The 22,578-nt window shown below is 42.1% G+C and overlaps 1 protein-coding gene across 1 annotated transcript in view; it reads left to right on the top strand.

The window, feature by feature from the left end:
* Positions 1–22,578, top strand: part of TTC29 (tetratricopeptide repeat domain 29) — a 454,195-nt gene that overhangs the window by 376,766 nt on the left and 54,851 nt on the right. Inside the window, exon 10 of the mRNA XM_073576236.1 lies at positions 3,851–4,082. Coding sequence (XP_073432337.1) covers positions 3,851–4,082 — 232 coding nt within the window. The remainder of the gene's footprint in view (positions 1–3,850; positions 4,083–22,578) is intronic.

Below are 22,578 nucleotides of genomic sequence, written 5' to 3'. Positions count from 1 at the left end.
AGCTCTAATCACTAACATACTAAACTATGTACTGAGCCATTGTCTTCAGACATTGCCTAAAAGTCAAATTAGTAGCATGAATATCAGACATCCCAAAGACGGGCTCTCTAACGCATGATTAAGGCCAGGATTCATGTCCATATCTGGAATTGGAGCTGTGTGCAGGGGTTAAGGAAAAACTTTATATTTCTCTAGGCTAGAGATGATTTTTACTTGGCAGAAAAACGTTGACAAAGCACCACAAATGCTGTTTTACTTCCGATGACCTGTAACTACATCCTGATTGATCGTAATGTATTAAATAAGGCTGTGTGCACACCTTGCATTGTTGCTGAATTTTTTACAATGCAGATTTGTCATAAAACCTGAAGGGTTTCCTGCCGCCAGCAAAGTTAATGGGTGTCATAGTCACGTGTGTCTGGACGCAGCGAGTACCGCAAGGTGAACCCATGTGACGCACGTGACCCTGGATACACCGCCTCCAGTTGGGTGAATTTAAATAATAAACACGTGCAGCTGGATACACTGCCTCCGACTGGCGAATTTAGACATTACACGTAAATCTGGAAACCCCGCCTCCAGTATGGCGAATTTAAATAAGGGAAACCTGGGAAACATTAACAATGGTGGGCCCTGCGATAGGGAATAGGGACATGGAGACCTCCTGAGCTCCCCTGAGCCAGTGTCCCTGCACTCCTAACGTTCCCTATGCCGGTTCCGCACCGGGCGCGCAACAGGAACCTAAAAACCCTAGCTCGCCCTGACCTAAACCCTCACTAGGGTATTGGTCGGTGCGGAAACTAATCCCACCACTGCACTAAAACACACATGAGGAAAGATGACAAAACAGGGGAAACACCACTTAGCTTTGCTCTGTTGCGTACGCTCCTAGCAACAGAGCCCACCACCTGCATGCATCTTCTCCTCCACCATGATCCATCACCATAACTGGATCCTTCACCATAGTGCAGCCTTGGAGCAGAGTCCACCACCAGTTGCAGCAGTCCAGTAACAGAGTCCCAATGATGAGTTCAGCTTCTGCCCAAAAAGTCAAGCATGCTTGAGTCCAGCTCTCAGCAATCAGGTCCAGCATGGTCAGTGCAACTCTCACCATCGTCGCCACTCCACCAAGCCATGCAAACACCTCCTGCCGACACCATAAACTGTGACTCCACCACGCCATGCCAGCCCTTCTTGCAGACCACCTAGCTGCCACTCGTCCCCTCTGGCTGGGCTGCGCAGGACTCATGTTCAGCTCCTTCCTCCCCCAGGCTTACTTGCCAAATGAACACACAATATCACCAGCAGTGATTGAACACCCCTGGCTCCCTTTTATAGAGCCTAACACCTGATTTGTAATTAAGTGCACATTAAACCTAAAACTAAAGTGCGATACCACTCACCACCACCAGGGCAACTCAGAATGAACGACACCAAGTGTAATAATTCTATTGGCCACCGGGGGCAATCAACCCCACTTTGGCACCTAGCCAAAGGAAAAAAGTTCACTTTTCCATTTAATCTGTCAGATGCACGCTGGATCATGACAATGGGAATCCTGAAGTCTCAAGCACACATTGCTTATTTGTGACTTGCAGTGTTTTTGCTGCAGATTTCACCCATACGGGAAAAATCTGCACCAAAAATGTAAGTAAAAACTGCACACTCTTGTCATTGCGTTTTTCCTGCCAAGAGATGCAGAAATGGTTCCGAAATCTCTGCTGCACCAAATACTTAGCATGTGCACGTATCCTAATTCTTATTAACTCGTGCATTGTGTATTTTGTACATACACAGCCCAAGTGTATTTCATTTAGTCAGTTCATTATATGAGAAATACTTACTGTTTATGAAATATTACGTTATTAGAAAACTATATTTCATGGGCTGCATCTTATAAGCAGTATACTTTAATATTTTTTCATTCTAATTTGCATAAGCCAAGCCTTTATGTCTCTAATGTTGCTGCTGTGAAGTTTGCCAAATGTTTGTGTTACATCATATCATGCTTTCTTCCTTAGCAGGTAGAGATGAGCAAATGCTTTGGAAGTTGAATTTCTTAACTCCGACGAATTTACTAAAAAAATGTGATGCTTATCAATTCACCGTGAGTTCAGCAGAGCATCTGGTAGCACTAAAAAGACTGTAACACTCTGAGATCATCTATGGCTGTATCCAACCCCTTTCAAAACCATTATTGCAATAACTGTCTTTGTAATGTCGGTGACCTCAACATATATGACTATGGGTAAACCGGTGGTAACTGTTCTTCTCGTCTGAGCTGTTAAATTGTTTTAACTTGCTGGGGTTCAGCGAATATTAAAAGTTCAAAACAATTTTGAATCGAATTGAATCAATTTGCTTATTTCTACTTGCCGCCTTTTGTTTCACCAGCATAAGATGGCTTAAACCCTTTACGACATTCGTCGTACATGTACGGCACAAATTGATAGCGGGTGTACAGAGTGGGCTCACAGGGTGGGCTTGCCCTATTTTCAGCAGATAATGGCTGTGTTACATCCAGAACTTGCCTCTGACAAAGACTGTGATTTTTGCAAAATACAGCATTGCTATGGCATTTCTGTACATAGCACAAGCGAGCAGACAATTGTAAACTTTGAGTCCCTTAAGGGGACTAACAAGGAAAGTGAAAAGTATAAAAATATGTATAAAAAAAAACCTAAACGTTAAAATCACTCATATTCCCCCAATTAAAATAAAGATAACAAATTAAAAAAAGATACAAATATGTGGTATCCGTGCGTTCAGAAAACTCCAATCTGTCAAACTATAAAAATTAACCCGTAAACTAAAAAAATTCAAGATTCTGTACATGCTGTAACAAGCGATCAAAACATCATATCTAATAATAATCTCTAGCCCAAAATGGTACCAATAAAAACGCCATCTCGACCTGCAAATAATAGTTCCATTGACCAAAAATGAAAACATTACTCGCCTCTGAAAATGGTGAAACAACCCCAAAAAATATATTTTTTCAAACTTCTGATTTTTTTTTGCCACTGAAATAATAAAAAAATGGACATGTTTGGTATCACCGTAATCATGCTGATGAGGAGAATCCTATCGCGAGGTTATTTTTACCACACAATGCACTCCGTAAACATAATTCCCAAAAAGCAATGTCAGAATATAGAACAACACAGTTTGGGTTACGCAAACTCTAAACCTTCCATATAAAGAACTGCTCTGCTACTAGGAGATTTTTGACTTTGTTGTGTGTTTCCTTTCAGGGGAACTATGAGAAAGCGTGTCACTATTTTTCTCAAGCTTATGAGACTGCAGTCAATCACGGGGAAATACAGCTGATAGAAGAGGCACAAGTTCATTTCGGCATTGCAAAGGCGCACAGGATGATGCTGGCAGTGAGCAGACACACAGGGGCTGGCCTACACTATTACTGGTGGTTCAGTCCCTCTGTCCTTGTTCACATTTACGTCACTTGAGAAGTGGAAAGGTTTTAAATACAAGAGTTAGGACTGTCCCACAAGGGTTGCCGTGACGTGGCGGGATGGCTTCTACATTATTTTGATCAAAATTATGTTAACTAAATACCCTTATTATTACTATTATTACTACCTTCATGCAATTTTTGCAATATATTTTTTTACTTTTTTATTCCAGGATATTTGTTTTGTGTTTTGTTTTTGGTTTTCTCTGTGTAAAGGTCATGTGTTCATATGCAATTACATTTTGCATGCACATTAATTTACTTTTTCTGCTCAGACCCAGTTTCTCACAGTTTGGGTTACGCAAACTCTAAACCTTCCATATAAAGAACTGCTCTGCTACTAGGAGATTTTTGACTTTGTTGTGTGTTTCCTTTCAGGGGAACTATGAGAAAGCGTGTCACTATTTTTCTCAAGCTTATGAGACTGCAGTCAATCACGGGGAAATACAGCTGATAGAAGAGGCACAAGTTCATTTCGGCATTGCAAAGGCGCACAGGATGATGCTGGCAGTGAGCAGACACACAGGGGCTGCTGATTATGTCAGTATGGAGTACCTGCTGGCATGGAAAAAGAACAGAAGTGACATGTTCAGTGACCCAGCAAATGTCGGTAAGACTGGTTATAAAACATAATGGCCATATTTCTTTTATCAGTGCATTTAGCTAGAATTGATTTTTTTTTCAGTGTGGATCTCAAACTGGAAATTTCTAAGTAACTGTATATTCACACTCTCAATATTCGGTCAGTATTTTACTCCAGCATTTGTAAGCCAAAATCAGAAGTGGAACAATCAAAGGAAAATTATAATAGAAACACGTCACCACTTCTGGATTTATCACCCACTCCTGATTTTGACTTACAAATACTGATATAAAGTACTTACTTAATACTGAACATGTGAATATGGCCTTAATCTGACTATCTATCTTTCTTTTTATCTATCTATCTTTCAATATATCTAAGTCAATCTGAATGTCTTTCTGTCCTGATTGCATCTATAGCTGTAAATCTGTAAGGGTTTGGATAATTTGAATTTATAGAATTTACAGTAAAATCTAAAGACTTTTACTAAGGTAGAAAGAGACTCTGAAATGTACCCCTAAACCATAAAATGTGTTTTTTTTCATATTCAAAGCTTTTAAAATTGTCCTACAAAATTAAATTGCATATTACTGTTTTTATAATTAGTAATAACCCTTAGAGAAAGTTTAAAGCATGTAATTTCCAGCTGGTTGTTTGCCACCACAAAGATCCAAAGTTTAAAAGATAAGAAAAACATGTCTGATTCCTCCAAAGCAGTACCAAAACAGGTTTTGTGTGGTTGTGTGCCTCTGCTCTATTCACACCAGTACAGCTGAGCTGTAATACCAGACACAACCTATTGATTAAGGTTGCTGACCGTCCACAGGTTGTTAGACAGCCCATAAAAATATAGAATTCAACTTGACTTTCTTTTGTGCCTAAAAGATGCTGACTGTATGTGAATTTTTCATAAAGAGAAAAAAGAAATAATCTGGTTACCCACCCTACCATGGATAGGTGTGGCACTCTTCTTGGAAGAAAACCATCAGATGTTACTTCTCCATTTCTGAAATTGCAAGACAGGAAAACAGTTATCGAGATAAATGCGTGTCCAACTGGTGTCAATTTGTCTTAAATGTCATAGAAGGGTCAATCTCTTTAAATCTTATGGTTGGGGAATAGCCTTTTGATTGTTAGGCATCCAAGGACTGAGAATACAAGTAATCCTAAAAACGATTGTTTGGAACCCGGAGGATGGTGCTGGTGCTTGGCGTTTGCTCTATTCATTGTCTCTAGGACTGCAGGAGAAAGCCAAGTACTGCACTCAGCTATTTACGACAGTCCTTTTGACCATAAATGTGCACATCCTACTCATTGAAGTTGGGGACTTACAGAGTCCTGTTCTCAGGGTTCCAGAGCCCCATTCTTGGGATCACTGAGGGACCCAGCAGTCAAACCCTCAGTACAGAGCACGATTGATCACACCCTACTTCTGATTTAGTGAAAACCCCTTTACTTATTTTCAACCAAAATTTTAATAAAGAAAATCTTAGTTTTCTAAGCGAACTTTGGCTTCGACGTGATAAAATTTGTCAGCTGACACAATGACATATTGCTGTGTGTGATACAAATGACGAGTTAATTGGTACTGTACTTTCTTCTCACTAGCCATAGCCACCTTATTGATTTATAACTGACATTTATCTTCCTGCTTAAATGATAAGAAAGGTAGGAGACTGTGTGGACTTGACAAGGGATGCATTACAGTCCAGCACTATATCTTCCCAAATAAGATCATTTTTAAAATACTGCTGGCATAAATTCCATGTCCTCACCAAATTAATAAATAATGCTGCATTGACATATTAATCACATACATGGAATATACTGCACACCTTTTATTAGACAGTCCTGTTTTCTAAATTGGAAAGCAGTTTTTCATGTTGCCTATTTTTCTGAAAATAGAATTTGTAATTACCCAATCATAATCTCTGACTGGGTCTGTGAAGGTTACAGGTGTTAGTACCTTTCTTTTTAATACAGCAGATAAATGACATTTTTGTGGCAAATTTCATAGTGATAAAGAATATAGATTTACCAGGAATGGGCACTTAAATCAAGTACCCAAAGACAGAAAGGTTCAATAAGTTAAAATTGGTAAAAAAAATAAAGTTGAAGAATGCACTTTCCCACCTGGCAACTCTTACCGCCTCCTTTGAAGTCTATGATGCATCTTTCTTTATTTAACCTCTTTCTATAAAGGCCTTTTTTTCTGTTTTTCTGCTTTTGTCTTTTTAATTTCTAAGAGCCATAACTTCTCGACATAGCTGCATGAGAGATTATTTTTTGAGATGAGTTGTAGTTTGATTACCACCTTTTTAATTTACAGTATAAATATGTACTGTAAAAAAGAAAAAAATAAATTATTTTGGGGATTTTATTTCTACGGTATTCACTACTGTATATTTGACACATCAATTTAATTCTATGGGTCACTAACAGTACTACAGTACCGAATGCATACAATTTTTATGTTTTACTGCTTTTTAAAAATAAACTTTTCAAAACTAAAAATGTTGTTTGTGTCACCACATTCTGAGACCCATATATTCTTTATTTTTTAAAGGAGCCATGTGAGGGCTTATTTTTTGCAGGGCGAGCTGTAGTATTTATTGGTAACATATTGAATCTATAACATTACATTAAATTTTTTTTGATGGGGCAGGGTGATTGAAAAACAGCAATCCTGGATTTTATCATGTACAGTAAATAAACTAGTATTGTAAAATTTATTATATTATATTGTTCACAAAAGTAACAAAATTTATTTTCAAATTATTAGTTTTATCTTTTTCTTGGGGGTGTTATTCCAGTTTTTTTTCATTTTTTATGGTTAAATTATTTTTTATTAAACAGAATCATAACAGAGAGATACAAGCAGTGCAAAAGCCATGTAGACAAGCAGGGTGACTAAAATGTACTAGTTTTAAAAAACAAGTATTAATAAAGAAGAATAAGAAAGAAAGAAATTGAGAAGCAATGGAAAATAAGAAGAAAGGTGGGAATGGAGAGGAGGTGTTGGTCCATACTTGCCTTCTTGAATTGGTTTGGTAATCTAGTCAAGATAGGAATTCTTCAGTTCTTTAAACAAAAACCAAGAAACTCCATTTTCTAAAGAGCTGGTCAGTCAAGTTCTCCATCTTATAAATGTCCAGAATGTTATCTAGCCACTCCACAAAAGAGAGAACCTTCCAATGGCATAGGATAACTAAACAAGCTGCTTTTTATGAAGAAATGCATCAGATATTTTTTCATAGAAGAAAGTGAGCCTGGTATAATAGATAACAGAGCCATCGCCGAGGACCAGTGGACTAAATCTGAATAAACTTTATTGTAAAGATCAGAAAATATTTTTTTTCACAGCTCCACAATATATACGTATGAGTAGCTACTTCTTTTCCACATCTTCCACAGAGATCAGCACACTGAGGATAAAAGGAGTAGAGCAGGGCTGGTATTCTGTGCCACCTAGAAAGAATTCGGCCTACCTCACTCTTAAGAGCAGCCAGTAGAGCAGTGACACTAAATAGGAAGGAGGAGGTGATTGTGTACATATAGTTTCAAACAATGTGAGGTCTTTCTCAAGAAATAACTGTGGGGATAGTTTGGAGAGAATGCTAGAGAGTTGACAGTGTGGGAGCCAAGCTCCTTCAGCTTGTCCAACTGGGGAAGCGTCAAGGGGCATCACCCTACCTCCCTGTATGAAATGTCTTACTTGAGGAGCCTCTAATTCAGACAAACCCAGAGTGTGTGACCAGCCCATCAGAATTCCTGTTCTAGAACTTTAGAACCGTAATTGGGAGAGAATATAGTATAGGAGGCCTGAGTAAAGGAGTCAACCAGAATAGGGGGGGTCTGGCTTCCCTGTAAGGCTTTGCTTTCAAGCATCACCCATTGCTTATCTTATTCAAGGTTAAACTAGTTGAGAATATATGTCAATAGTGACACCTTGTAGTATTTAATGTCCAATAGTCCCATCCCTCCTTTGGCCTTAGGTTTGATTAAATATTTATAACCAAATCTAGTTTAGAAGACACCCAAACAAAGTTGATGAATATAGATTTTAAGTTTATGAAGAAATGTGTTTGTATTTTGATTGGAAGGCTTTGCAACAGAAATTGGGCTATTGAGAGGATATTCATTTTCAGTAGATGCATTCTCCCCGCCCATGACAAGGGAAGTTTATTCCAAGTGGTCAAGTCTAATATCATTTTTTGAAGTAGAGGAACAAAATTTAGGGAGGTCTTTGTGAGGTGCCCAAATATGTAATAGTCCAAGAGATATATCGGCTTTATCTTGTTTATCTTATAGTTGCTGAGATCTCCAAAGCCCTGAAACTCTAGTAATGTATATTTCCAGGTTAGAGGTGCAGATAAGCAAGTCATCTATATAAACAGCAGATTTACAACTTGTATTACCTACATACATTCCCTGAATAGGCAGACCAAGAGTCTTTAGTAGGTTCTCAACTGCATCATCAGCACCTTACAATCATGTGGGGGTTGGCACAGTAGTAAATGAAGATCTGGTAGTGGTAATCTTAGTAATTACTGGCTGGTGTCAGTTGTGTAATACAGCCAGAACCTTCTGTGTCTGGAGCTGAGCATGCTCCAGAACATTGGTCACATTGGACTCACATCAACTAGTCCTGACCTTTTGTGTAAATTCTCTTTTTAGGTCTGCCATTAATGTCCTGCTGCAGAGTGTTTAACTAATTGTGAGGATTTTTTGTAAAATTTTAACAATAAATAAGACAACACTTGACATAAGTTCATCTTCCAGTAGGATTTATCTACAGTATTAATCATGTAGCCACCAAATAACCCAGGTGTGGCAAAATAGTATGACTATAGTGTTTGAAAGCAACATCCATCACCTACATGAAGGCTCAATCTAGGAATTCATCTTGAAATTCTTAAGTATTTCCAACGCAAGTCACAACTTTATGGTCCCTATTCGGAACACTATGGCCATTTTATATGACAGTCTTGATGTAGAGCATGCTGGAGTTAGAAACGTCAAAGTCATTAAGACGTGTGTGCCCCCTAATGAAATTGGAACAACTCTTAGCCACTGTGCACCCCTGTAAGAAATATTTTCCAGTCAGAGACCAGACTACAGGATGGACCATGTATATGGATGCACTTAAATAAAATGGGAATGGTTGGTGACATCAACTTCCTGTTTGTGGCACATTAGTATATGGGAGGGGGAAAACTTTTCAAGATGGGTGGTGACCATGGTGGCCATTTTGGATCCAACTTTATTTTTTCCAATAGGAAGAGGGTCATGTGACACATCGCACTTATTGAGAATTTCACAAGAAAAACAATGATGTGCTTGGTTTTAACGAAACTTAATTCTTTCATGAGTTATTTACAAGTTTCTCTTTGTTTACAGCCACTGACATGTCCCAGAGGTTAACACGTGAGGAGCAGATAGAAATTGTGTTGACGTCTGGTGAACGCAGTATTTGGGTCATTGCAGCAGGTTTCAATGCAAGACACCCTACGCAAGAAAACTGTCACCATTCCCATTTGATTGAGGTGTATCCATATAAATGACCCACCCAAAAAGGTTTGCCTCATCACTGAACATAATGTTCTGTGTAAACTGAGGATTCTGTTCCAATTTTTGTTTTACCCATTCTGCAAATTCAGCACGCTGATCTGGGTCATCCTCGTTGAGGTTCTGCAGCAGCTGGGTTTTGTAAGGGTGCCATTTGTGAGTAGCTATTATCTGCCGAAGGGATGTTCGACTGATGCCAGATCGGCATGCTGAATTTGCAGAATGGGCAAAACAAAAATTTGAACAGGACCCTCAGTTTACACAGAACATTATGTTCAGTGATGAGGCAAACTTTTTTTGGTTGGGCCATTTATATGGATACACCTAAATCAAATGGGAATGGTGACAGTTTCCTTGCATAGGGTGTCTTGCATTGAAATCTGCTGCAATGACCTGGGTACTGCATTCACCAGACATCAACACACATTCTATCCGCTCCTCACGTTTTAACCTCTGCGACAAGTCAATGGCTGTAAACAAAGAGAAACTTTTAAATAACTAATGAAAGAATAAATTTATGTTAAAACCAAGCACACCATTGTTTTTCTTGTGAAATTCTCAGTAAGTTTGATGTGTCACGTGACCCTCTTCCCATTGGAAAAAATAAAGTTGGATCCAAAATGGCCAACATCAAAATGGCCGCCATGGTCACCATCCATATTGAAAAGTCTTCCCCCTCCCATATACTAATGTGCCACAAACAGGAAGTTGATATCACCAACCATTCCCATTTTATTTAGGTGTATCCATATACATGGCACACCCTGTACATTTCTTTTGTCAGTTTTGTTGCATAAAATATGAATTGTTCTGCCATCCTCTACTGTCTAAGGTCTGCCTACTTTTCAAAAAGTTGGCAGAGCTGACATGGACTGATTTAAAAACTTCAAAAGTCACAGCATTTTTGCACAAATAGCAGTTTGATTAATCAAGTTCTAAGACCCCATTTAGATGTCTATTTTTCACTGTTGTATACATGGTTTTCACAAATAGAACTTGTACCAATTATAATTTATGGAGCTGTTCATGTGTCCATGTTTTTTGCAGGCCGGGTGCCTACAAAAAAAAATAATGGAGACCCGTCCGTTTTTAGTCGGCATCTCAGATCAAAATTATTCTTACTAGTCTTTGGGTACGTGAAAATCATGGACAGCCCACAGATGGCATTTTGTTCAATCTGTGTGCTGTACTTGATTAAATTTGTAATTGTCATGATTCCTCTGCTCAGAGTGTCTGGGACTCTGATGGACAGCTCTGGCATGCTATCCTTAGCTGGGGCATGCTGAGCTGTCGGTGCTTTGATTGACAGCTCGGTTGACCTATCTGACTGGAAGGTGCAGAGACTTCCACAGGTGCTCCATAGTCATGGTAATTGCCCTGTTATTCAGGTGAGCTGTCTGGCCCAGATCATTGCAAGTCAAAAGCTTGTTCTAAGCTGGTGCTCTCTGTACCCTGTGCTCTAAGTTCTGATCTTCTCCTGCTGCTGACTTTTGGACAGTGTTCAGACTACCCGTTTGTCATTGCCCCTTTGCATCTGATATTCTGTTGCTGACCTTTGGACTGTGTTCAGACTACCCATTTGTCATTGCCCCTTTGCATCTGATATTCTGCTGCTGACTTTTGGACCATTGTATACAATAAAAGAAACGGAGAAAAAATTCCACCAAAAGGGAATAAAAACAAAAGTATCTTTTATTTATAACATCAAATATGAGGCACCAAGACAAAGTACATACAATAAGTCATATCATTACAGAGTTCCAGTTAGAAGAGAGGCTCAGGTGCAGAAAAAACACACATGCAGCTGCACCATGCAAACTGGCAAGAGTAAGTAGCAGGATATACAGACTCCAATAAAGTGACTTGGTGCCTCATATTTGATGTTATAAATAAAAGATACTTTTGTTTTTATTCCCTTTTGGTGGAATTTTTACTCCGATTCTTTTATTGTATACAATATTGCTGGGAGTATTTCCATGGCTATTGCATGTGGTGGGGTGGTGATTTCGGCCTAAGGCCACCTCTGTAAATATGTATACTGTTCCAAAGATTTTGTTTGACTTTTGGACCATGTTCAGGCTACCCTTTTGTCATTGCCCCTTTGCATCTGATATTACATTGCTGACCTTTGGACCCTGTTCAGACTACCCGTTTGGTATTGCCCCTTTGCATCTGATATTCCGTTGCTGACCTTTGGATCGTGTTCCGACTACCCGTTTGTTATTGCCCCTTTGCTTATCCACTCTTTCTCTGGCATTCTGACTCTGGCATGTGACCTGACTTGTGACTTCGTAATTTCCCTTGGTTTACAACGTGATCTTTTGGTATTGACCCCGAAACGTCTGACTGCGCTTATTCATGGCCTAGCCATGGGTTGTGGCTAGCAACACTTTAATGAATAGGAAAAGCTTTGCAATTTATTTATCCATTTGTGAAAATCACTGATGAAACACTGACTATAAAAACAGACACATTGACCAAACACTTCTGAAAATCAGAAGAAAAACACTGATGACACTTGGACCATTTTAAGGCCTAAATGTGAGTTTATTGACCAGGAGATGGGTCCAAGGCCTCCTTCACTGTATTTAAATACTTGTTAAAAGAAAAGGAATTTCAACAGATTTTCATAGAGTTTTATTTATGGGCAATTTTGATGTTTTTTAACTTGTTATATTTGTAACATGCATTTTTGTTTTTTACATGCTATGGAGAAAACCACAAGTATAAATGCCAAACCTAGAGGATGATGCTTTTTCTAAAACCCTCTGACCCTCACAGAAACATAAACGTCAAACACCTGTTATATTAGTGTGTGTTTGTCACATAATTGTAACATTAAGACACAGGATTTTTGAGACAAACACATATACAAGTGACGTGGAACAAAAAGGCGTTTTTAGAAAGACTGTGTAAAACCAGTCTTAATCTGTGATTAAAATGTGATAAAATGTCCCACTAAAATGCTCATATCTATGGCAAAATAAAACAATAACAAATTCTAATAGTAAAGCATAATTATTTATGTAAGATAATTTCTTTACCTACTTCATGTAGAAGCTGAAGTTTATCAGTAATTGTTATGTCTGATTCTGCTTGTGTTTTAAGGTGACTAACAGAACATGAGTCAGGCTCCTGATTATATTAAACCTACAAGATAGTTTAAAAAAACTAGAATAAATATAAAATTCACAAAATAGATTTTTTGTTAATACACCAATACATATATTAAATGCAAGATTAACCCAAAAAGACAATACCTAACTAACCCCCTAAAAAACATGACAGGAACCCCTTATATAACAACCCTGCTCACCCAGCATAATAAACCTCAGTGGGAACCAGTAAAAAATCCAGTCATATCCACTTATTCAACAGATCAGGAAATAGTATTATAAATACCTGTGGATATAATGGGGCATGTTCCAAGGGGATTCCTGAGCTGAAATCCCAACCCGCATTTCGCTTCTTCATATCATCAGTCTCTTGATTCAGCTACATTGTAATCAAGCACTTCATTAGCCCATTGAAAATACACAGGTTGTTTAGCACATGAAATAATTGCCTGTATTGTCAGTATTTTGATGTTTGCCTTACTGCTTTAATATATATTATACAATCACAAGAAGAAAAAATATCTGGAAACAGAGCCAGAGTTGAACTGGTTATAGAAGAGGATGCATTTCTTCTCTGTAGTTAGGAAAAAGCTGCATACTAATGGGTTTCTCTAGCAAAACAGAATAATGAACTTTGTCCTTTAGGCCCTGTGCCTGTGTACCTACTGCTGTAAACATGACACAGAGAGCCATCCACAGAGAGCCCTTTACAATGAATTTTCATTTTATTCTGGAACTCACAGCACCCTATTACCAAGTACAGTAGGAAAAGGCTGCTGTGGCTGGGTGTGAATATTATATTTGGTTATTCCCTTCACATGATATTTTAGTTTTTTTGAGACGTATAATATTGAGGATTACTGAGTTTATATTTTTAAGATATAGTATATCACTTTTGGAATTGCAGTACTGTATAAACAAATAACAAATTTATTGTAATAGGCACATATTTATCAAGTGTTGTATTGAAAGGTCAAGAATTTAAAGATATAGTGTTATGAACTGGTCACCGAAGAAGATGGCAGGAATAGGCTACGCCACCAGGAAACCAGAGAGGTTGTTAACTTAGCGGATTGCAGACCCCTAATCCTAACAACACAACTAGCAGTAGCCATGGGGCGGGCATACCTATGATGCCCTAGACGCCTCGGCACAGCCGGACAGCTAACTAAGCCTAAAGTAAGAAAGGTGAAATCTAAACTGCCCCGGAGTAGAACCCCAAAGGAATAGATAGCCCCCAAACATATATTGTTGGTGAGACAAGATGAGACATAAACGCAGGCAAAAAATAGACTGAGCAAATGATGGGGCCCAAACTGACTAGATAGGCTTGGAAAGGAAAGACACTGTCTGCAATCACGCAAAAACCCTAAAAATCCAACACGTCTGATGTACAAAAAAACACAGGTCTAACAACCTCTCCCCCGTTATATCAGTATTCTGGTATGAACTGGCAGCAAAGCAAAAGAGACTAATATAACAGGGGACTGAACAAACTGACACAAGCTGTAACATATGGAGCGGGGTCCAGCACTGCCCCAGCAGGGAGCACGCTGAACCCTCACAGCAAAACAGAAAGAGGCAAAACCAGATCAGATGCAAAGGATTAGCAAATGAACAACTTAACTGAAAAATGCAGGATCAGGCAGGAGACAGCAGACCTCAGAATGCACAGGAAGAAAACTAATCACCAGCAGCCACTGAAGGAAGCCTGCTCACTTAAATACTACAGTCAGTAACCCCTGATCTCCAATCATCGTCGTCAGGTGGCAGACTTCAGCCAGCTCCACTACCCACAGTAACCACCAGAGGGAGCCCCGACTCAGAAGTCAAATCGAGATAGTTCACAACATATAGTGTCCTATTGATGATTTCTCTTTTGCCCGTTTTTTGGCATAAATGCCTCTCAATTACTGACTTTTTGCTTTGTAACAGATTGATCAAATAATTTGCTCTTTTTTTAAGCTGTTGTTTAGTTTTCTGATTCCTACATCAGTGTAGCTTTTCAAAATGTTTTAGACTGATTCACCAAATACGAATATTTAAAAAGTAAAATAAAGTCAATTCTCATTGACAATTGAAGGAGTCAAGGTCAATGGCCAGGAGGGTACTTCATAAAAAAAGGAAAGAGACAAAGATATAGTCAGGTAATACTCCGAGGTCAGAATACTAGGAAGATGGCAGATCAGAGCAAAAAGGGTAATACAAATGCATAGTCACTAGAAAAGTGACTGCAAGTCGCTTGGGGTATGCCTCTATCAGTTTTGTACATCGATAGATACCGTACAGGCTGCAAAGTGCTGCCATCCGTAGCCTTAATTATCCTGATCCTGGAAATCTACTTTTCCTGTTTCTAGGTTTAACGGGAGTTATTAAATTTGAGTTTGGAATAGACAATGGAGGTTTTGGAGGTATTTTTATTATATTGATAGTTTTTTTAAAAACAATTATTACATTTATAATTGTTACTGGTGTGTGAGTCGATCGTTTAACCTTTGCAATGTGGAATTTGAATGTAAATAATTAACATTTTAGTATAAATATTTTTTTCAGTTATGGTCACTGAAAAGCAACAGTAGGGCCTATTTATGTACTCATAATACTCTATGCCAGTGGTCCCCAACCTTTTTTGCACCAGGGACCGGTTTCAAGCAAGACCATTCTTCCATGGCCCGGCAGGGTGGGGATGGAGGTGTGGCAGGGGCGGGGCTTTGGTCATAAGGGGCATGGCTATGGACACAGTTGTAGTGTAGCAGTGCATACTTATAATTAAATAACATTTATAATGTGACTCAACTCACCATAGGTTTTGAATGAGTGCTCCATCACCCCCTTCTCCCCATCATTGCCTTCACCCCATCACTCCCCTCTCCCCATCATTGCCTTCACCCCATCACTCCTCTCTCCCCATCATTGCCTTCACCCCATCATTGCCTTCACCCCATCACTCCCTTCTCCCCATCATTGCCTTCACCCCATCACTCCCCTCTCCCCATCATTGCCTTCACCCCATCACTCCCTTCTCCCCATCATTGCCTTCAGCCCATCACTCCCCTCTCCCCATCATTGCCATCACCCCATCACTCCCTTCTCCCCATCATTGCCTTCAGCCCATCACTCCCCTCTCCCCATCATTGCCTTCACCCCATCACTTCCTTCTCCCTATCATTGCCTTCAGCCCATCACTCCCTTCTCCCCATCATTGCCTTCAGCCCATCACTCCCCTCTCCCCATCATTGCCTTCACCCCATCACTCCCTTCACCCCATCACTCCCTTCTCCCCATCATTGCCTTCCGCCCATCACTCCCCTCTCCCCATCATTGCCTTCACCCCATCACTCCCTTCTCCCCATCATTGCCTTCACCCCATCACTGCTGTCTCTCCATCACTTCCCTCATGGCCTTCTCCTCATGTCCCCATCTCCTCCAGGGCCAGGCTACACACACACAGACCAACACACACATACATACACACACACATACACACGCACACACATACATATTATACGTACACACACACAGACACCACCTCTCTCCTCTCACCTGCCCGCCGCCCGCGCTTCCTCGCTCTGACACAGCAGCGGCCGTGCTCCTCTCTGTGTCAGAGACAGGAAGCGCGGGCGGCGGGCAGGAAGCTGGACGGGTCCTTGCAGCTGCGCTCCTGCTATTCCCTCTTGCAGGCAGCGGAGCTGCTTGGATCGCTCCCTGCCGCCGCTACACACGCCGCCCCAGCCCCCGCTACGCCACTGACCGCCCCTGGCTCCCCTTGTGTCCGCGGACCGGCAAGGGCACTGCAGCGGCCCGGTGCTGGGCCGCGGACCGGCGGTTGGGGACCCCTGCTCTATGCAACCCTCAAGTTATAGAAGTGCTTTATTTGGTGTAGTAGAATTAAATCTTAGGTCCTCTGAAGTCCCATAGGAGTTTATTCAACTTATTGCTGGCTACAAATAAGAGTTTTAAATTAGCCATAAAACATTTGCATGGGTTAGCTGTTGACCGAATAATTAGCTAGTAGTAATCTTTCTGGACTCCTCTATACACCTCTATGTTCAGCCTTACCATACATGCATGTGTTTTGTGTGAAGAAAGGAGAGTACACTACTACCAGAACCCCTTGGTGGCTCCTTATTTACATGGAGAACAAAAGAATGGGTCAAATTGAAAATGCCACGTTATTCTTTCACTGGCAAAGTTGGTTGGGAAATATAGAAGAACCTCACACAGCGAGTCCTGTTCAGACAAATTTAATGTCTATGTGACTCTTAAATAGGTTGTTGACTTTCTGTTTTGGCAAATATAGATCACTACAACCAGCACGTCTACAGCTTAAAGGGCTTCCAGTGCTGTTTCTCTACTGTTACCTCCAGTCTTTGCAGGGTGCATTAGGGACATCACGACTAAAAATGGGTTACTGTTTGGGTTCAGCACGTCAAACACCGGGTGCTTCTCGCACTGTCATCTGCATGACAGAGCAAGAAACACCGGCAGCACTTGAATGGGGTCCGAACATCGGGTGTTTGACAGTGTGGCAAATACTGCATCTGATCGGTGGTAAAATCATTACCGTTGGTCAGAGCTGTGGTTCCCACTATGTCAAATGACAGCGTGAGCTGTAATTGCAGGTAAAAAGCTTACCTCCCGTCACTGGCATCTTCTGATGGGACTACTATTAATAATAATAATAATATAATAGTAATCTTTATATAGCACTAACATATTCCACAGCGCTTTACAGTTTGCACACATTTTCATCACTATCCCTGATGGGGCTCACAATCTAAATTCCCTATCAGTATGTCTTTGGAATGTGGGAGGAAACCGGAGTACCCAGAGGAAACCCACGCAAACATGGGGAGAACATACAAACTCCTTGCAGATGTTGTCCTTGGTGGGATTCAAACCCGGGACTCCAGCGCTTCAGTGCTATCGACTGAGCCACCGTGCTGCTACTATTCCCAATGCTTGCTTCCACTAATAACAGCGAGAGTAGCCGACGGCTGATGGGAGTATTCAGGGCTGCCACTAGGAATTTTGGGGCCCCGTACTGGCAAAATTTTCGGTGTCCCCTTGAGACTCCGCCCAGGCTCCACTCCAGCCCCGCCTCTACCCCTCGAACTGTCCACAGTCCCACCGCGCTCTCTTGGAAAAACTCCACTTTTCACCAATCACGACACCGCGACAAGGTAGACTCTTTTGGCCAAGCTCTACTCTACTCTATCCTATCATCATTTGTTAAAATATCCAATACAATTTAGGTTTATTTTTATTTATTTTTCAGTTTTTAAAATGACCAATAATATCACATACAAGGAACAAATACCACCGCACCATGACCAGACACCATATTACCACCACATAGTGACCTATAATACCACATACAAGGGACAAATACCGCCACACCATGGCCAGACAACATATTTACACCACATAGAGACTGAACACTACAATACTGATCATTAATAAAAAAACACAATACTAATATAAGTATATATAATAATAAGTAATAATAATAAGTGCCATTAAACACAGGAGATCTGTACTTAGTATGCAGTGTGTGTACAGGTAATACAGTGATCACTGGTGACATTATACACAGGACCACTGTATATAGTATACAGTGTATGGTGTCAGTGTACAGATAATGCACTGACGCACCAGTGACGTCTCTAGGTGAAGTCCTTCATCTTCGCTTTTCATCTTTCATCCAGCACAGACAGCCATTACTTCTTCCAGCCAGGGCTCGTCTCTGCAGGAAATAACAGTTATCTAGAGCACTGCTTGCAGAACACATTACTTAATTTATTACCAAATTCTAAACTACACCAGATAGTGTCACTCTGCACAGTAACAGGACTGCTTCCCCCATTTAAAACAGTATCCTCAAAAATAAAATAAATACATCACTGCAGTAATAATGTACCTTAATTAGCCCCTATGGTAATAATATCCCTCATCCTGACCCCCGTGTGTCTCATTCCTGACTTCAGCCATATGTTCTCCCATCCTACCCTCATGATTATCCATTCTGCCCTCCTGTGATGTCCCATCCTGCCCCATATGATCTCCCCATCCTGTCCCATCTGTCCCATGATTCTGCCACATCTGTCTCCATCATATCCATCCTGCCCCATGATCCTGCACCATGTGTCTCCCATCCTGCCCCCATGACTCCCATCCTGCCCCTTGTCTCCAATCCTGCCCCCGTGTCCATTCTGCCCTGTCTCCATTCTGCCCCTGTGTGTCTCCAATCCTGCCTCCGTGTCTCCATTCTGGCCTGTGTCTCCTGTTGTAAATTCTCTTTCTGGCCTCCCTCTAGTTATGGAGCTGGTCAGATTGAGGGGTTGTGAGTTCTTTCTGGGCTCCGTCTGGTGGTTACTGGAGGTAGTGGAGCTGATATGATTGATAGAGGCTTGCCACCTGATAATGAGGATGATGATTGGAGATCTGGTGTTTCAGATTGGGATTTAAGACAGCTGACTCCCTCTATCCCTGCTGGTGATTTTCTTCCTGTTCCTTCTGAGGTCTGATGTCTCCTGCTCTGTCCCTGCATGGTTCAACTAAGTGGTTCATTTGCTATTCTGGTTTTTTCTATCTCTGTTTTGTGCTGGTCAGCCAGCTCCGGCTGGGGCTGTGCTGAGTCACAACCCATATGTTACTGCTTGTGCCAGTTTGTTTTGTCCCCTGTTATATTGGTCTCTTTTTGCTTTGCTTTCAGAATATACCAGAGTGCTGATATAGCGGGGGTGAAGTCGTGCGACTTCAATGTTTTTGTGCATCAGACGTATTGGACTTTTTGCAGGGTTTTTTGCGTGATTGCAGACAGTGTCTTTCCTTTCCTGTCCTGTCTAGTCAGTGTGGGCCCCATCATTTGCTCAGTCTAATTTCCTGCCTGCGTTTGTGTTTTCATCTTGTCTCACCGACAATATATGTTTGGGGGCTATCTACTCCTTTGGGGTCTGCTGCGGGGCAGTTTAGATTTCCCCTTTCTTTAGGCTTAGTCAGCTCTCCGGCTGTGCCGAGGCATCTAGGATCATCGTAGGTATACTCCACGGCTACTGCTAGTTGTGTGGATAGGATCAGGGGTCTGCAATCCACTTAGTTACCAACCTCTCTGGTTTTCTGTGGCTTAGCCTGGGCCTGCTATCCTCCTCGGTGACCCATTCATAAGTCTCCATTCTGCCCCGTGTGTCTCCATTCTGCCCCATGTCTCCATTCTGCCCCTGTGTGTCTCCATTCTACCCCTGTGTGTCTCCAATCTGCCCCTGTGTCTCCAATCTGCCCCTTGTCTCCCATTCTGCCCCTGTGTGTCTCTATTCTGCCCCTGTGTCTCCATTCTTCCCCCGTGTCTCCATTCTTCCCCCGTGCGTCCATTCTGCCCCGTGTCTCCGTTTTGCCCCTGTCTCCAATCCTGCCCCCATGTCTCCAATCTGCCCCTGTGTGTCTCCAATCCTGCCCCGGTGTCTCCAATCCTTCCCCCGTGTCTCTATTCTGCCCCTGTGTGTCTCCATTCTGCCCCGTGTCTACATTCTGCCTCCGTGTCTCCATTCTGCCCCCTTTGTCTCCATTCGGCCCCCGTCTCTCCATTCTGCTGCTTGTCTCCATTCTGCCCCTCTGTGTCTCCAATCTGCCCCCTTGTCTTCAATCCTGCCCTTGTCTCCATTCTGCCCTCGTGTCTCCATTCTGTCCTCGTTTCTCCAATCTGCCCCTTGTGCCTCCATTCTGCCGCTTGTCTCCATTCTGCCCCGTGTCTCCCTTCTGCCCCTGTGTGTCTCCCTTCTGCCCCTGTGTGTCTCCAGTCTGCCCCTGTGTGTCTCCAGTCTGCCCCTGTGTGTCTCCAGTCTGCCCCTGTGTGTCTCCAGTCTGCCCCTGTGTGTCTCCATTCTGCCCCTGTGTGTTTCCATTCTGCCCCTGTGTGTCTCCAATCTGCCCTTGTGTGTCTCCAATCGGCCCCTGTGTATCTCCAATCTGCCCCTTGTCTCCCATCCTGCCCCCGTGTCTCCATTCTGCCCGTGTGTCTCCATTCTGCCCCGGCAGGATGGAGACACATGGTCCATGTGTCCTCATCCTGCTGGGGAAACATATTGCTGCTTTCAATAATAAAATAGAATACAGAAAACTTTCTTCTTACCTGGCCGCGCTCCTGCAGTGAAGATGCAGCTGCTGCTGTGTAAGCTGAAGGACCTGTGGTGACGTCATCATCATGTGATCAGGGGGCAGAGCTGATAAATGGTGAAGGCCTGTGATAATGATGATGTCACCACAGGTCCTTCAGCTCTTACACTTCTGTAGCTGTCTGATGTCGGCCGCTGTGGCGGCTCTGCTGATGTGTGCGCCGTAGACCTGGCCGCAGTGCACAGCACTTGGGGCCGATGACTAGAAGCACAGGAGCAGGGCCCCTGACCTGCAGGCCCCCTTCTGTACTACTGTTCACCGGGCCCCATACAGCAGTAAGAGCAGTAATGCCCTGATGGTGGCCCTGAGAGTATTCATTAGTCTGAGCCTGCACTCTAAATACAGTGGGTTCCCCTGTATTTTTGATAACCCGCAAAACTGACAGCTGTGGGCTGAAACCCTCAACTCTCAGCTTTAGCAAGGTTTATAATCAAGAATAGAGGAAATGTCATGATCAGGGAGTTGTATGACCTTTGGCCGTACACAGCTATCACATGTGCAGAGGGGCTTACCTTAGTCATCCCGCCGCTGCCAACAATGTGATGAAAACAGCAAGCTAGTCTGGCCCTAACAATTTATTGCAGGGGTTTATTGCAGATATCCTACTGCTGCCACAATATGTCACGAACTGCCGGGATTTACAGTATGTATATCCTACTTTCCAGTTCCACTTTGGAAGTCGTAGCTCGCCAACGCCCCCCTTACCCTCAAGTTAGTCAGATAACTGCACCTAGGATAATTAGTCGCCGGACGGGCTACTCGTTGTGCAATGGCTATTAGGCCCGCTTGCAGTGAGGGAGTTATAAAGGCTTTGGCCGCAGCCACACAATCAGCTTATAAAACCCTCTCAGTCACTACCACCTAACCGAAACACACTTCGCTGCCACCAGCTTCCGTTCTCTCTATTAATATTTAAAATGAATAAAGGGGTACGAAGCTAACCCAAATTCATAGCGTAATTATCTTCAGGCACGTATGAATTTGTCACAGAGCGAGGAGGCGAAACTAATAAATTTTATATTTACTCCAAAAAGAGGTAGGCAGTGTTTACAGAAGTTATAAAAAGGATTTACAATATGAGACAATAACAGTATGTACAAAGCAAATACAAATAAAAGGAATTTAAAAAGCAGAAATAAACGTACATGTTGCTTAGGTCATCTTAGGCAAAACCAGGCTGGGGGGAGGAGCCAGACATCACCATGCATTTGAGATCCTATTGCCACGGCATCCCAAGCTAGAATGAGGCTGTCCTTGAGTGAAAATGACTTATACCTCTGGGCTTGTGACATCACTAAAGGGGCTGAGTCATGGCTGCCCTCCCCTTCTCTCTACAGGTAGGGCTGCAATCGTTTTAGTGCCCAGACCATGGCCAGGCACTCCTTGTCGATGGTGGAGTATGTGACTTCCCTTGGCAGAAGTTTCCGGCTCAGGTACAACACGGGGTGCTCTTGGTTCCCCGAGTCGACCTGTCTGAGCACACCACCGAGACCAAACTCGCTCGCTTCGGTCTGTACCAGGAATAGTCGACTGCTTTCAACACTGGAGAGTTGCACAGGGCTGTTTTCAAAGCTCGAAAGGCCACCTCACAGCTGTCTGTCCAGTCAACTGTTTGGGGTAGATTCCTCTTGGTGAGGTCCATCAAGGGTTTTGCAAGGGCGCTATAG

The sequence above is a fragment of the Dendrobates tinctorius genome, unplaced genomic scaffold (genome assembly GCF_039654945.1).
Source record: "Dendrobates tinctorius isolate UK_male_01 unplaced genomic scaffold, ASM3965494v1 ptg000008l, whole genome shotgun sequence".
NCBI lineage: Eukaryota > Metazoa > Chordata > Amphibia > Anura > Dendrobatidae > Dendrobates > Dendrobates tinctorius.
This window is presented reverse-complemented; position numbering and strand designations above follow the sequence as displayed.